The following is a 16,477-nucleotide window of genomic DNA, read 5'->3' on the forward strand; positions in this document are numbered from 1 at the left end:
TTCAGCAAAGGGGGAGAAGGAAGGCTATACAGAAAGAGAGTCATCTCCAGCAGAGAGAACTACAATTCAATAGAAACAAAACAACTCGATTCAAAATGGGCAAACAGGGCCGGCTCCGTGGCTTAGCGGTTAAGTGCGCGCGCTCTGATGCTGGCGGCCCGGGTTCGGATCCCGGGCGCGCCCCGAGGCACCACTTCTCTGTCCAACGTGAGGCCGAGTCCCACGTACAGCAACTAGAAGGATGTGAACCTATGGCATACAACTATCTACTGGGGCTTTGGGGGGAAAAAAAATGAATAAATAAAATCTTTAAAAAAAAAAAAAAAAAACAAAATGGGCAAACAGGGGCCAGCCCGGTGGCGCAAGCGGTTAAGTGCGCACGCTCCACTGCAGCAGCCCGGGGTTTGCAGGTTCGGATCCCGGGCGCGCACCAACGCACCGCTTGTTAAGCCATGCTGTGGCGGCGTCCCATATAAAGTGGAGGAAGATGGGCACGGATGTTAGCTCAGGGCCAATCTTCCTCAGCAAAAAGAGGAGGATTGGCAATGGATGTTAGCTCAGGGCTAATCTTCCTCACACAAAAAATAAATAAATAAAAAATAAATAAACTGACATCTTTGTCTTCTCTTCCCAACCAGACTGGGATCTCCTCGGGGACAGTGAAGCTCTAGGTATCCTCTATGTTATACTGCTGGGCACACTGCAGACACACAATAAACGTGTTGAATAAAGGAATGAATGGAGGAATGAAAGACATTTCGGTTCCTTCGTGTGGGCAGTCGATGCCTGTGCTGTGCTGCCTAGCACCAGAGCCTCCCAATTTTCCTTTGGAAATCATCCTCTCTCATTCTCAGCCTGGTGAGGAAGACAACTAGGTGATGAAGCTAATCAACAAAACAACCCCCTTGGCCATACGATTTAGGATGGGGACAGGCAGATAACCCCATTAAGAGTCAACTGGGCACCCTCTTGTCCTCCACTGGATTGGATGTTACAAGAACATGGGACTGAAGCTTCTGGAGCTACTGTCAGGTAGACCAAGGGTGGAGCTGACCCAGAGCTGAGGGACTACTTTTGAGACCCAAACCATGTTATCCTTGAGTCAGCCCTGCCCCTCAAGTTATACGACCCACAAAATTCCTTTTTTGGCTTACTCTAGTTTAGTTGATTTTTCTGTCCCTCATAAATAAAGCAAACCTTAACATTTCTGTATTGTTGGCCTGTATTTTTATCACAGTCAATGGAGGTGAGATAACTGACCACTGAGGTGCATGACACCAGGTGACAGAACCGAAGCCTGGGTCTCCTTCTCAATCCTTCAGGGGATAGAGACTTCAATCAGAAAGAGAGAAAATGGACAATCCCCTGATTCTCAAGCCCTCAAGTCATTTTGTATACCCACTTACTATCATCATCCCAGACCAAAGAAGGGCACTAAGGAAGTTTATAATTTTCTTTATTTTTTCCCCCAAAGCCCCAGTAGATAGTTGTATGTCATAGCTGCACATCCTTCTAGTTGCTGCATGTGGGACATGGCCTCAGCGTGGCCAGAGAAGCGGTGCATTGGTGCGCGCCCGGGACCCGAACCCGGGCCGCCAGCAGCGGAGCGCGCGCACTTAACCGCTAAGCCATGGGGCCGGCCCCTTTAAGGAAGTTTAAAGAGCTCACAAACAAGTAAACCCCCCCAGCAGTCACATCATTAAACATCTGTTCTGCACCATCAGGCCTACTGAACTCTACTAGTCACAAAACGTCCACAAACACAGACTACCTTGTTGTGACCAGGAACCATCAGTTCCATTATGCGGTAAAACTGCATCAAGAGGTTAATGAAGGTAAAAGGTTTGAACTAAGAAGGTCCCATAGTGAGCCAATGGTCAAGCTGGGACATGAAGTTACAGAACTGGTTTCCGCCAGCATCAGATCATGCTCCCTCTCACCTTCATGGACAAAGTCCCATGAAACCCGGATTGTGTACTTCCCATTGACACCATGTGTAGTTTAACACATACCTATCTTACCACACATGTCTCTATTTCAGCAACAGTACAGCCAAGTTTATAACAAGTTACCTGGCTGCTACATTACCCAAAAAGGAAACGGGAAGGAATGTGCAATCACTGTCAGAGAGAAGGTGGGAGAGGAAGAGTTCTGTTCCCTGAGCTTTGGTTTCTCTCCTCACCAACAGACTCGGCGAGTCCAGCACCAATCCATGGAACCAAATCACAACACGTGAAGGAAGGATACTTCCTTCATTATCTGGCAGGCAAAAGGCTTAGACACAAGCTAATCAAGCTTGTAAGATTTCCAAATTTTTGAGTCCAGAGTTACAGTGAGTTATGTCCTACACCTGAGACCCTCAACTGGAGAGACTATTTCTTCCTAGTTTAGATCAGTGCTCAGCTCAGAGTCAACTGAAAACAGTACAGTATGGTACAGAAGAAGCAGGGCGCTGAGGGTCAAGAGACCTGGAGTTCTGATCCAGTGTTGACTCCATGAAAACTAAATTACTGAGACATTTCATCACTCTGGGCCCCAGCTTAACTGTAACAGAGATTAAAATTAAAACAAAAACAGGGTCCGGTGCCGTGGCGTAGCGGTTAAGTGCGCGCGTTCCACTGCTGGCGGCCCAGGTTTGGATCCCAGGTGTGCACAGATGCACTGCTTGCCAGGCCGTGCTGTGGCGGCGTCCCACATAAAGTGGAGGAAGATGGGCACAGATGTTAGCCTAAGGCCAGTCTTCCTCAGCAAAAAGAGAAAGATTGGCGTGGATGTTAGCTCAGGGCTAATCTTCCTCACAAAAAACGAAAACAAAACCTATACTTTTTACCTGACTGAACTGTGAGGATAAAATAGGACCAAACAGATTTGAAAAAATTAGGTGTACACTGCAAATATTAGACAGTGTCAGGACTCTAATGATAGAACATTCTCTAGAGATGCTCAGTGGTTCTCATGACCACCTGGGACAAGGAGGAGATGGCCTGTTTGCCACGGCACTGCCTGGCACCTGTGCATGGTGTGTGAGCAGCCCAGGGTGTGAACCCAGACCCAGCTGGCCGCACCTACAACCACCACAGACCCCAGTTTTTCTAGGACAGTCACACTTCTGTGTCACTTGACATTTCCTTTCAAAAAAGGTTAGTCACTAAATTTATAACAAAATATTTTTGGTGCCTTTGTAAAGCTGTTCAAGCACATGTTTTCACCAATCAGAAGTTGACCACCCTCAGTTGTCACTCATGAAACCCCTGCCTCAGCCAATCTCCAGCCAATCCCCAGGGCTCTCCTCAGCAACGCACTGAGCACCTACCCACTCCGGCTGCTCATTAGGCTCTCGTGGTTTGTGGTCAGAGGCCACAGGCGGGGGCGAGTAATCCTTCATAGGAGTGGTGAATTCCACAGGTCCTGTTCCTGGCAAGGGGAGTTTCAGCAGTGGATAGCTGGGATGAACAAAAAGGAGAAAAGAATTAGGACATGATAGGTGGTAAAGTCTGCACTGATAACAGTGACACAGGAACCACTGCAGCTGCACTAAATTCTCCCTGCTAGGACTGTATAAATGCACAAAATACTAGAATCATAAAACTTCAGAGCTAGAAGGAAACTCAGATGCCACCTAGATCAGAATTTTTCAAACTCATTTTTAGTCATAGAAAGCTTACAAGAAGCCCAATTCATAAAATAGACTGAATATTTTTAGATATGTAATAAAGGCAACATGCTAAAAGAACAAAAAATCTTCTTGTCAAATTATACGTAAGACAATAATAAAAAAACTTGGGGAAAAAAACAAAAACCCAGAAAGCCCAGGGCAGACCCCTGGGCTCTGGGTGCAGAGAGAAGTCATGGGGCCCAGAGCTAAGACTGTTGGTGCTTTAGCTGCACAAGATGAAGGCACGCAGCACATTTTATTTATCTACATTTACTTTCCACACAGTAGCTCCTCAAAACACACTGACTAAACTAAAAGCAGCCTGTTTCTCAAGATTTGAAATATTAAAAACATCTGTGAATTCCAGGAGTCTAAACATTCCAATAGGAAGAGAAAGAAGGGCAGCACACTGCAGAGCATCCACTTTCTTAGGATAAAGTCTCTTAGGAACAAGTCCACAGGCCTTGAAATGCTTAAAATGGCGCACAGTCATTCTCCAACCTTGCCCTGGGGCCATACACAACTCCTCTCTTACTTCTGAGGCTCTGCACCTGCTGGAACACTCCTGCCCATTCTCCTCCTAGATAACTCATCTTCAAGGCCTCAGCTGTAGTATTACTTGCCCCCAGAAGTCTTTCCTCTTACCCCAAAGTCTGGGTTGGCGCTCCTGCTATGAGCTGCCAAAGTGCCCCATACAGGCACACACCTCAGAGATATTGCAGGTTCGGTTCCAGACCACTTCAATAAAGTGAATATCACGATAAAGCAAGTCACAGACATTTTTTGGTTTCCTAGTGCATATAAAAGTTATGTTTACGTTATATTGTAGTCTATTAAGTGTGCAATAGCCTATTTCTAAAACAAATGTACATACCTTAATTGAAAAATACTTTATTGCTAAAGAATGCTAATCATCATCTAAGCCTTCAGCGAGTGGTACTCCTTTTGCTGGTGGAGGGTCTTGCCCTCCATGCAATATCTGCAAAGCCCAATAAAGCGAAGCACAATAAAACAAAGTACGCCTGTACTCATCCCAACATGGTTCTTATCACTGACAGTGGACGTGCCTGTTACTGTCTCTGTACCAAATGATGACGGTTTCTAACTCTCACTGAGCACGTACTGTGTGAGGCACCAATCCAAGTGCCTTCCAACTATTTGCTCACTTAAGCCTCACCACAACCCAATGAGGCATGCAGAAGCTATATCCCCACTAGAAAATGACAGAACCAGTATGTAAACACAGGTCTGTGCTCAACATCACACTATACTACCTTGTATTACATTTCTGTTTTGTTTTAAAATTTAAATGACCATATATTCCTTTTAATATAGGCAAAAGAAAAACATCAAGAAAAATATTTTATAAAATTGCAAAAGGCCAAGGGAATAATCACCATCTATGGCCATCAAATTCTAGACCAAAAGGAAAGCTTAGAAGAAAAGTGTCAATTTTCAGAAGCAAAAATACTCACTTTTCCAAGGTCAAAAAAAAGACTAAAGACATTTAAAGAAAGAAGCTGTCTGGGGATTTCTATTACTACCCCCACATTGCTTCCGCAAAACTCATTTCTAGGACCAGATTACATCTTGGCTTACTCTGATCTCACAGGGGCAGAGGAAATTAACAGGTCTCTAAAACCTCCCCCGCCTTTCCTGTCTCAGCTCCACCCATCCAGCTGCTCAGGCCAAGCATTTTGATCTGGACTCCTCTTTCCCTCACACTCCACATCTGGTCCTCAGAAAATCCCCAGGACCCTACCATCAAAATATATCCAGACTCAGCCACATCTCACCACCTCCAAGGCTTCCACTCAGACCAAGCAACGACCAACTCTCACCTGGAATAATACACTGGCCTGCTTCTACTCCTGAAATCATTTCCTTGTCTCCTATTCAGGTACGGAACTGCAATCCAAATCTCTCCCATCCCCCGGTCCACACACCTTTCTGCTGCCATGCCCATACAGCCTTCTCCCCACATCTGGCCACCTAACACATCCCTACAGGCTACTGGTGCCCTACCCTTATCCCCTCTGATCTTATTTCTGGGCACGCTGGCTCAATTTCCAACTGCCAGCACTTGCATCTATTTGCCTGAGAGTGTTGTATTACTGCTGGAGGCCTCTGTGTCTAAGTGAGACAGGCCACAAATGCCAGGAATTAATGCTAGCCGGAAGCAGACCTCAAACAGTGGTTGATGCTGTTATTGTACAGACTAGGGGTCAGCAAACAGTCCATGGCCTGTTTTTGTGTGGTCTGTGAGCTAAGAATGGTTTTTACATTTTTAAAGGGTTATATAAAACAACACAAAAAACAAAGAAAAATATGCGAAAGAGACTGCATGTGGCCTTACTATCTGGCTCTTTAGGGAAAGAGTTTGCTGACCCTGACACAGACAGTCCAGCTCCCCCACACACAGGTGGGGAGCTCTGGGGTGGATGTCCTGTACTGTTTCTCAGCGTTCCCCAGTGAGATTACTCTCAGCTGCCCATGGCGGTAACTTGTTGGATAGTGCACCTTCTCTTCCATTTCACTTTCCCACCTCCCTACCAGTGTCCATTTCATTTTACACACAAGCCACATGTACTCAAATCTTTGTCTCAGGGGAAGCCCAAACTAAAATGCTCCCCCTGCCCCCAAAATGCTAGCCAAATTCCTGCTTATCCTCAAGGCAACACTGCCTCTCTACTCCTCCACCTCTAGGCAGTCAGGCACACCTCTCTTCTGTACTCCCATGGTAGCCTGCAAACACCGACCCCAGAGACTTGTATTCATCTGCTTGATTAATATAAGAAACGTGTGGGAAGGGGACACGCCATTTTAGTTTCGGTATCACCAATACAAGGCACATGGAAGATGTTCAAGAAATGTGGTAATTATTTATCTACCAGATGCTTTACCCAGGACTGGCTTCATGGGTGTGCAATCTGTATGGCTGCACAGGACCCCACGTTCAGAAGGGCCTAGAGCTTGACGTTTAATGCTCTGCAGTAGCTGTATGGAAATTTTTTTTTTTGCTGAGGAAGATTTGCCCTGAGCTAACATCTGTTGCCAATCTTCCTCTATTTTGTGAGCCACAGTCACAGCATGGCCCCTGATAGATGAGTGGTGTAGGTCCACACCTGGAAACCAAACCCGGGCCACCAAAGAGGACCACACTGAACTTAACCACTAGGCCACTGGGGCTGGCCCTGGAAATTCTTAACAAATTTACCTTTAAACTTGTGTTTTGTAAGTGAAGTCCATCACAATGGAGCATGTGCTGAGTATTTAGAGTGTAGGTTCACACATGGTCCCTCCTCCCTGGGATACGTTTTTGACTACCAGTTCCCCTGCCCCCTTGCATCCCTGGACCTGGCCTTCCCTACTCTGTCCAGGTATCCCATTTGTTGCTGCCCCCTGGCAGGGGCGTGAATGCAAAACAAGGAGGGTTGGGGTCAGATGTGCATACCCCGCTGTAATCTGGGGCAGGGTGAGGTGAAGGCCAGCTTGACAGCACCCCAGGTTGACAGCACCATAGTACATCTGGTGGACATTCTGGCAGGGGCAAGCCTTTCACCCACTCCCATCCAAGCATATTTTAGTACCTTTAATGGTACTTTTTCCCTGCCTTTGGAATAAGCAGCCTGTATTTTCATGTTGCACGAGGTCCCACAAATTACACAGATGGCCTTGGCTCTACATCTCCCATTCTCACTCGCAGTTATCTGTGATGGGAAGCTCAGGAGACACTGAAGATATACAGAAACAGCAACCTCACAAATGACACTCAGAAAAGATGTTACAGAAGACACTTCCCTGGAGACATCAGGGGTAGGAGGTATTTTCTCTCCTCCCTTCTCAGGGGAGAACAATACAGGATCAGGGGTGGGGCAGTGCAAGACTAGAAGAGGATACTTCTGAGATCTCCTGATCTCTCTTTTGTGTGAGGAAATTTGGAGTGCTCAAGACATCTTTGATCTCCTACAGGCTATTCACAGCTTTTCTGGAGCTTGTTTGTGAGGTCAGGAGTAACTTCTGCTTGGGGAGAGGTTCTAGCTTTGAAATGCTGAATAGGTCAGCACCCTGGAGCAGCTGCAGGAGGCTTTAGGGCAGAGGTCAGTGGTGCTTTGGGCCTTCCTTCTCAGCTCTCCAGCCAGGCTCTTCAAAGCGCAGGTACAGACAAGGCTTCAGTTACTTAGCTTTCTTTCTTGTTCATGAAAAGAGAATATTAACGTGTCTAGAGAGTGGCCACATGGGCACAGAAAGAGGGAACCTGTGTGCACACCCCCCAAAGGGCCCATGGTGATCAGGAGGAAACCTGAGATGTGGGCAGACAAGGGAGAGAGGTTGACAAGCAGAGGCCACTACAACCGAGATGTCCAGCCTCAGCCTGAAGGTACTTCTTTCCTCCAGAGAAAAGGAGAAAAGGGATCAAGTCTGTTCTTAAATTATCCTTTAAGGATACAGGATTACTATCCTTCAGGAGACTTATAATATCCTCATTATGATTCCAACTTGCTCTCCAAGTTAAAAATCCACCTTCTATAACCATGAGTAGCAGGTTGTGGAATCACAAGTGACCCTCACATTAACCTCAGACCTGTACATAGGGCAGTCCAGCTAGCCTGGCACCTAGGCACTCTTCCTTCACCCCACAGTGCTCCCACCACTTCCCAGGGCAGGTCTGGAGCAACAGCACTCTCTATCCCAGGTCCTGGTGACCTAACCTCTAGGAAATGTAAACAGACACCTCTTGCCACAGAGCCTACTTACTACCAGTTTCATCACATTTTCCCAGAGGAAAGAGCGTTCCCTGCTCCCAGGGTGATCCAGGAGTGAAGAACAGGGTCCATAGCTCAGGTGGCTAGATATGAACAGGGATATCAAGTGCAGCTGTCCTTTGGTTTCAAGCTGAACATGTCTCATTCCAGGAAGAATAAGAGGTAAGCAATTAAACGGAACCTAAGTTTCTAAGAAAACTACTAAAAGCTGTCTATTACTCATACTTTGTTTTCTGCAGGTAAGCTGAGGCTCTGGCAGAAGAGGGAGCTCCCTGGACAGAAAAGCTTTCTGGGGTAGAAGACGATAGCAAGGTTTGTGCCCTGGGTCCACAATCTCTGGTCTCCTGGCCATAAAGGCCCAATCTGTGACTTCTCTGATAGAACCTTTATCATCTTTGGAGGCTGGGAGACTACATGTAGCCTTGGAAAATTTTTCCTAAGCCAATCACATTTTAAGAAAAAATTTTTAAAAACTCCTTTAAGATCACATGACAAAGATGCTGAAAATAAGTACACAGCACTAAGAATGTGATAGGATAGGCTGGTTTTTCTTTTCAAAGAAAAACAGGGTGACCACAAAGACAAGAGGAAACCATAGTGCCGTCAGAGGGTGGGGGTTCTTAGAGGGGCATGCCGGGGTTTCAGCTCCCTGTCCTTTTGTTGGGGGAGTGGTGAGCTGAATGACCACCACCATAAAAAGGAAAGGAGGTGAGGAAGATGCCACTCATCCTTCCGGCAGGGCTCAGCTCAGCTGTTCTCCTCCCAGGAAGCCTCCCTGGCAACGTCTCCCTTTGCAACGAGGCGAGGCCACATCTGCCATGCGCCATATCAATGGCATTGCAATCGTCTGTCTCAGGCCAAGACGGAGGGTTTTTGAGGGGAGGGATTGTGTTCTACATCATCGGTCTGGCATAGTGCTTGGGATATATTATAGCCATCTTTATTGTGGTGGCTATAAACCCAACTTTATGCTCTCTCCTCAACTTCTGTTACGTAGGGCCACTGCCTCAAAAAACGCCCCCGTCCCTGTCTAAGCAGATCCTGCCGGGCCCTGCTCCTGGCCCACTGCAGGTGAGAGCCTCTTTCTCAAGCTTCTTATTCAAGGAGCAAACTCCTTACAATCAAAGGTATCAGCACCAAACAGTCTTCCTCAAAAAATTCCTATCACCATGCTGAAGCGGAGAAAGTACAGATTTTGATCTGCCACACAGACCTGCGAGTGCAGCGCTTACCACTTACTAGCTCTCCACTCTAGTTTCACCATCTTTAAAAGAACTAGGGAATACCACCACCTCCAAAGGTGTTAGGCAACCAAACAAAACACCATGTGTGGAAGCACCTGAGGACCTACAAAGCTGGTGGTCTTCCTTTCCTTCCTATCAGCCCAGCCCTACCTTTTCTCAGGACTGATGTTCAGCCAAGAGTACCAGCGGGGTATAAGGCAGGCGTCTGCCTGGCTGGGTTGCATCCGGGCTCTACTGGTTGTTACATATTGTTATTATCACATCTGCCTCTTCCCTACCCTCCATCCCATTCTAATTCACCCTGAGTCAAGGAGGTGTCTTCCATACTTGAGACCTCAGCCATCTCATAAAATTTTCACACCAGAGGCCCAATGTCATAAATCCAAGGATAGTCTGTTTTGAAACACTTGTGTGATATCAAATTATTCATTTAAAGATAAGGCCCAACTGTACCCAAGCAGCTACTATACATATCCTACATTTCTCTGTCCAGGAAACTGCCTGGTCCCAGCTGGCTACACTTCAAACCCCAGAAGATGAATGGCAAAGAGGAAGCAACCTTTCCTTTTCCTGTAGCTAGAGCTCTGTTTGTGGAGGGGTATCACAACTACCACCTCTTCAACTCAAACTGGCCATACAGAAAACAAGTTTAATTCAATGTATTCACTCATCATGTATTTACTTACCACCTTCCCATGTGCAAAGGCACATACAAAGAGGCCATCAAGGAACTGAGAATTTAGTGGAGGGGGAGCTGGATCCCAACTCCTCAACAGAAGGCAATAGGAGTGATAATAACCATGAGTGTCACCACAAACTGCTGCTCCAGACATTAGAATAAAAGAAAAAACACTTTTAGCTGAGACACAGTAGAACTTCACAGAAATCTTCAAGACACAGCAGCCTAGTGGTTCTTAGCATGTGGTCCCTAGGCCTAGGAACTTGTTAGAGATGCTAATTCTCAGGCCCATCCCAGACCTGATGAATGAAAAACTCTGGGGTGGGGCCTAGCAATCTGTGTTTTGTTTGTTTGTTTTGTGAGGAAGATCAGCCCTGAGCTAACATCCATGCTAATCCTCCTCTTTTTGCTGAGGAAGACTGGCCCTGGGCTAACATCTGTGCCCATCTTCCTCCACTTTATATGGGACACCGCCACAGCATGGCCTGACAAGTGGTGCCTCGGTGCACGCCCGGGATCCGAACCCAGGCCGCCAGCAGCAGAGGGCGCGCACCTAACCACCAAACCACGGGGCCGGCCCCGCAATCTGTGTTTTTAACACACCCTCCTGGTGATTCTGATGCTAGCTCAGGTTTGAGTACTACTGCTCTAGCATATAGGCCAGGCCTAGAAAAGTATGATTTTTCTTTTTTTTTATAATTTTATTTATTTATTTTTACCCCCAAAGCCCCAGTAGATAGTTATATGTCATAGCTGCACATCCTTCTAGTTGCTATATGTGGGACACAGCCTCAGCATGGCCGGAGAAGCGGTGCGTCGGTGCACACCCGGGATCTGAACCCGGGCGGCCAGCAGTGGAGCGCATGCACTTAACCACTAAGCCACAGGGCCAGCCCTAGAAAAGTATGATTTTGAAAGAGAGAGATGGGTCAATTAACTTAGAGGAAAAAATAAACCCAAGAGTTGGTTTCTCAGAGCATTCCTAATTCATCAGTTACAGGATGTAGCCACAACTATCTTATTTTGTACAACACAATTTTTTTTTAACAAAGTTTAAACATCAGTACAAAATACACTGAGCCAGAGTGAGGAGTACGGGTGACAGAGTGCCACAGGTATAGGCACCAGAATCTCTAGGCCTGGATTTGAACCCCAGTTTCTCTACTTACTAATTGTGTAGACCAGGCAAGTAAGTCTCTAATCCTCCATCCCTATTTGGTTAAATGGTAATATAACTGGATCACTTCCCAAGGTTATTATGAGGATGGATGAGACATTTAATTATGTACCTGAAGCACCAACATGGCACTCAGCAGGAAATTCTCAATGAATGGTGCTCATCTTAGTCCTAATTAGGGAAGAAGTTGGGATCATTAGCGAGTTCAGTCCTGAGCCATCGTCCTTCCAGTACAGCACTGAGAGCATCTATAAACATTAGATATACAAAGAATCTGGAAACCAGAATTCTTTCCAGAGGCAAGGATAATAAGGTGGGCTCTTTTCATGGCTATTAGTGTTTTAGAGCCAAAGGGCCATCAGATATCATCTTATATCAAGCCTCCCCTTTTACAATGTCATCATCAGCCACAGTCTTCAGACTTCTATGGGGCCATGTAACAGAAAGACAGACTTGGACCAAGGGCAGCTACAGCTCTCACAACAGTCCTTGGTGAGCACAGAAGTCCCCAAGAATCAACAAGAGGGTCAGAAGTAGGCTCCATGTGAACATAAGAAAATGACCAGATAGCAAAGAATCCAGTCTCAGAGGTTAGCCTGCAAGAGGGTGCCCAAGGAATTGTTCAAGTAGACTTTGCTTTGCAACACTTGAAGGCTCCTGCTCTTAACCAGGTACCAAAAGGAAACTGCACTGTTGAGAAGGAAAATTAAAAGATCATGCCTTTCAATTATTTCACAGTTTCTTACAAGTGTCTAAACATTATTTTGAGATTGACCACCAGTGATGTGAACAAATTTGGTGAATTACTAAGTCACGGCCAGCCTGGACTGTTTTAGGATAGTTGCTAAACACACCAGGACTAGAGCTCTGCACTCAGCAGCTCCAATGAGCCTCAAGCTCCAGTGTGTAAAAAGCAAACATAGTCTAAGGGTTACAGAGCAGTCAGGGTTAGGAAACCTGTTGTCCCCAGGCTCTGGCCCACCATATCCAGGGTAACTCTGAAACATACCAGCAGGCTAAGATGCAGAGCCCCGTGAAGAGGATGATGGGGATGGGGTAGGATGCACAGAGCAGCCCATGGTTGTAGAAGGCCTGAGATATCTTCTCACGTAGCCTTTCAGTCAGGGTCATCCTCAGCTGAAGTCACCTTGCTGCCATCCCGGAAAGTGACCATGGATCAGCCTGGCACACGCTGGACAGCACTGACAATGGAAACCATCTGCAGGTACCTGCAAGAAGGGAAAAAAGCCAATTAACAAAGAATACTTGGCTCTCTCTGCACACTAGGGTTGCTGGGGTAGGTAGCAGCGATGTGAGTGGGGATGTGTTTCAGGATGCCTACATGCAACGACTGGAGACATCAATCCCAACACACACACACACACACACACACACACACACACACACGCCCCTTTGGTCAGCTCTTAGTGACTGTGGCAAGTTTCTAAGTCAGTCTAAACAAAGCAGCCAAAAAACTGCCCCTCTGGCTCTGGCAACAAACTCTCAATCCTCTTCCACATTAGACATTTCTAAAATGGTGGCACAGGAAAGCACACCTGTGTATCAGACAACACCTTCAGCTGCTCTCTGCCAAATGGGAGTTCTGGACACCCTCCCCCATCCTTCTCTGTGCACAGGCAAGACTGAGAGAAATTCTTGGGGAAAACCTTTACACAGGGCTAACCCCTCAAAAACCACATTCTTGCACAGTCATTCACTGATAAAGAATGTTCAATGGGGTCAGTCCTCAACACAAAAACACCAAAAAGCCTAGCGCCCTGACATAAAACAAATTTCACTCTGGCAGCAGAATACTGCTAATAATAATAATAAGGTGGAAACCTCTGCTCCTGGTCCCACAGCTGTTCGTGGTAGCATGCAGGCAAAGAACTCCTCTTGTTCCTTCCTTTCCCAGCAGCTGTCTCCTTTTGTGAGTAACAGCAGCCTGGTGTGTCTCAAGGGAACCACCTCTCTCCACAGGATTCGGCCTGGACAGACTGTCAGTCAAGGTGCCCCTCCCTGACCCAGGCCAGGCCGGTTGGGCCTCTCTCCCTGGACTTTGACTTCTGAGTAGAAAGAAGCAGGAACTGAATGTGGTAGTGCTTATACGTCCCCAAGGGGTTCCTGCTCCCAACATCGCAAGCTGCTCCGACTCAGTCCTTTCTGAAGACGAGCTCATCAGCCTTTCTTTCCAGTTCTGTAAGGCATCCATATCCTTCCAGTAAATCCTCTTTTCACTTGTGTGAGCCAAGGTTAATTTCTGTTGCTTCTAAGCAGAGAACTTTAAACCAATAAAATCAGAATAGAAAACTCCAATAAAAGGCCCAGGGATCTAGAATTCCTTTCTTACTGAGCTCTGCAATGGAATTCAAGTTTAAATCACTTCTGTTCCATGTTGCTGTTTTCTTTGGTCTGTGCTACAGGGACCCTGCCCAGACATGTGTCTTGGCTTGATTAGGCTCACTGATGAAAACTCAGCCCAAAGAGATGACTCCTAAGAAGTGTCAAGACCAGAAATGAGAAGCAAAAGGAGTCCCACCACAGCCAATTCACAGGCAGCAATACTATCACTCCTTCTACCTTCCTGGAAGCACAAGCCTTAAGCGCATATGCAATTTTCCAGTCCAGCAACCTTCTAGGGAAATACAAAGAACTCTCTGTGGGTCAATTCAATAGGCAATGGATAGAGGAGTCAGTAGCTGACAGCTGCTGGCCCAAGGAGCAGAGGTGTTCACAATAGTTCAACCATTCACAAGCCTCACCTGGAGTATGACAGGTCAAAGAAGTCTCAAGCAGCAGACCTGCAGCAGGGGACCAGCAATAGTGCTCACCACCCAGCATAAACAAGGACTCTGGTGAAGCAACATTTCTGAAACAAACACTAATGAGATATACACATGCAGAGAGATGCTGGCAAGAGGATCCCTGAAGACTGATGGCCATAAACCAGTTTAGTTTTTCCAGTCTCAGTCCTCTGACAAGTCCCACAACTTTTCCCGTAAGTGAAGCCCTCCAGGAAATTCTGATCCTACTAATCCCACTCTCCTCTCAAGCCTCTTCTGCAAACACATTTGCAACACAGGAGCTGGTGGGGAGGGTCCCACCTTTGCAGTCAAGTTCTTATATGTGAAACTACTAATGTAAGAAAAAACTATCTAATTCACTTCCATTTTGCAGCAAATACAAATCTTTCTGACACGGCCTTAGTCAATTTCAGTTTCCATTGGTCTTTATTAGTTATACTAATCGTTAATTTTCACAGCACCTGGAAAACAAAGCTAAAAAAAAGAAATCCAAATTCTAGTTCATTACACAGCCCACCTACCTGAAACTAGCAAGAGGAGACATTATTCATCTCTGCTCCACTGTATACATCTTAATGCAAAGCTATTACAAAGCAAAATTTACTCAACTTGAACCAAAAACCTGTTTTTCTTACATTGCTCCACACTTACAGGTTTCTTCAGATCAAAATCTACAGCTCTGTTTCCTGAATTTAAAGAGACACAATATATGGAAAGGATGGAGGCCCTGGAGGCCTGAGTGGACCACATTACATAAAAACGTAAACAACCTGCCGCCTGCCTTTTCAGGAGACCCCACTACAGGCAAAAACGAAGGAGTCTGTTATTAGACACCCAAATTATAGAGCTGTACACATAAAGAAAAAACTACTGGAGCCAAGACAGAAGAACAGCCCTGAGGGAGTCTACACAGAGGACAAGCCCAGATCAAGTCAGATCCCCTAGCTCACAAGATAAATGGCACTAAGGAATGGAATGAGTCCATGAGAGCAGACTGGGGAGGCAAGCTCATCCCACTTTGTCATTAGCTTGCTTAAGGTGCCCCTGGTTCTGAACCTGCCCCAAATGCGAAAATAAATGAGGAAGTTTTAGAAAAATCCATAAACACACAATATATTAACATAAGATACAAAAAAAAAAAAATGATGGTTTATTTATTTTGTGCCTATATTCATCAAACTCTCAGCATTTGAAATTCTCTTCAACCAACTTGCACATATTAAGAATCAACCAAGAAAAATAAATGTGCCAAAGGCCCAAGGGAGGTGAAAAAGTAGGAAAAGAGATGCAGAAAACTATATAGACTGCAGGCTCTGTCCCACAGCCTTCCAGGATCATTTGTTGAAAATCCTTCCATCTCCCTCAAGCTTCAGCCACAATGGACCTATCACGCTTGTTCTTACCACAAACGTTCACTGACTATCCCATTTCTCTGGAATAAATGCCCTAGAGTTTAAGTTTTCTAAGAAACGGCTAAAATATTTTCCAGAGTATCTGTACCATTTTACATTCCCATCAGCAGCATATGAGAGATTTCATATCTTTGCATCCTCAGCAGGACTTGGTATTGTCACTATTGTTTATTTTAGCTATGCTAATAGGTGTGTATTGATATCTAATCGGGTCTTAATTTGCATTTCCCTAATGGCTAGTGACACTGAACACGAGCACGTGTGCATGTATCTGCATGTGTATTCCTTAGGATGTTACATATATGAGATCACGTCAAATACAGATAGTTTAATTTCTTCTTTTCCACTCTGGATACCTTTTATTTGTTTTTCTTGTAAAATTGTCCCGGCTAGAACTTCTAGTACAATGTTGAGTTGCAGTGCTGAGAATGGAATCCTCATCTTATTCCTTATTTTAGGAAGAGAGCATTCAATCTTTGACGATTAAGTATGATATTACATGGGAGTTTTTCATAGATGCCCTTTATCAGGTTGAGGAGTCCCCTTCTATTTCCAGTTCGTTGAGTGTTTTTTTTTTTTTTTTGTGAGGAATATCAGCCCTGAGCTAACATCCATGCCAATCCTCCTCTTTTTGCTGAGGAAGACTGGTCCTGGGCTAACATCCGTGCACATCTTCCTCCACTTTATATGGGACACTGCCACAGCATGGCCTGACAAGCGGTGCATCAGCGCGCACCCGG

At 45.8% G+C, this 16,477-nt stretch overlaps 1 protein-coding gene across 5 annotated transcripts in view; it reads right to left on the bottom strand.

The window, feature by feature from the left end:
• Window positions 1-16,477, bottom strand: part of SCAP (SREBF chaperone) — a 67,401-nt gene that overhangs the window by 21,147 nt on the left and 29,777 nt on the right. For 4 of the 5 annotated variants that reach the window (XM_014791518.2, XM_004419632.3, XM_087430883.1 and 1 more), the window contains exons 2-3: window positions 12,531-12,750; window positions 3,314-3,443 (exon numbers count right to left, since the gene is read on the bottom strand). In XM_014791518.2, coding sequence (XP_014647004.1) covers window positions 3,314-3,443; window positions 12,531-12,652 — 252 coding nt within the window. In that variant the 5' untranslated portion in view covers window positions 12,653-12,750. Of the gene's footprint in view, window positions 1-3,313; window positions 3,444-12,530; window positions 12,751-13,363; window positions 13,386-16,477 lie in introns of those variants that run through there. The other variant, XM_087430884.1, reaches the window with a different exon arrangement.

This window comes from Ceratotherium simum, chromosome 5 (assembly GCF_057802395.1).
Source record: "Ceratotherium simum simum isolate JZ-2026a chromosome 5, ASM5780239v1, whole genome shotgun sequence".
NCBI classification, from domain to species: domain Eukaryota; kingdom Metazoa; phylum Chordata; class Mammalia; order Perissodactyla; family Rhinocerotidae; genus Ceratotherium; species Ceratotherium simum.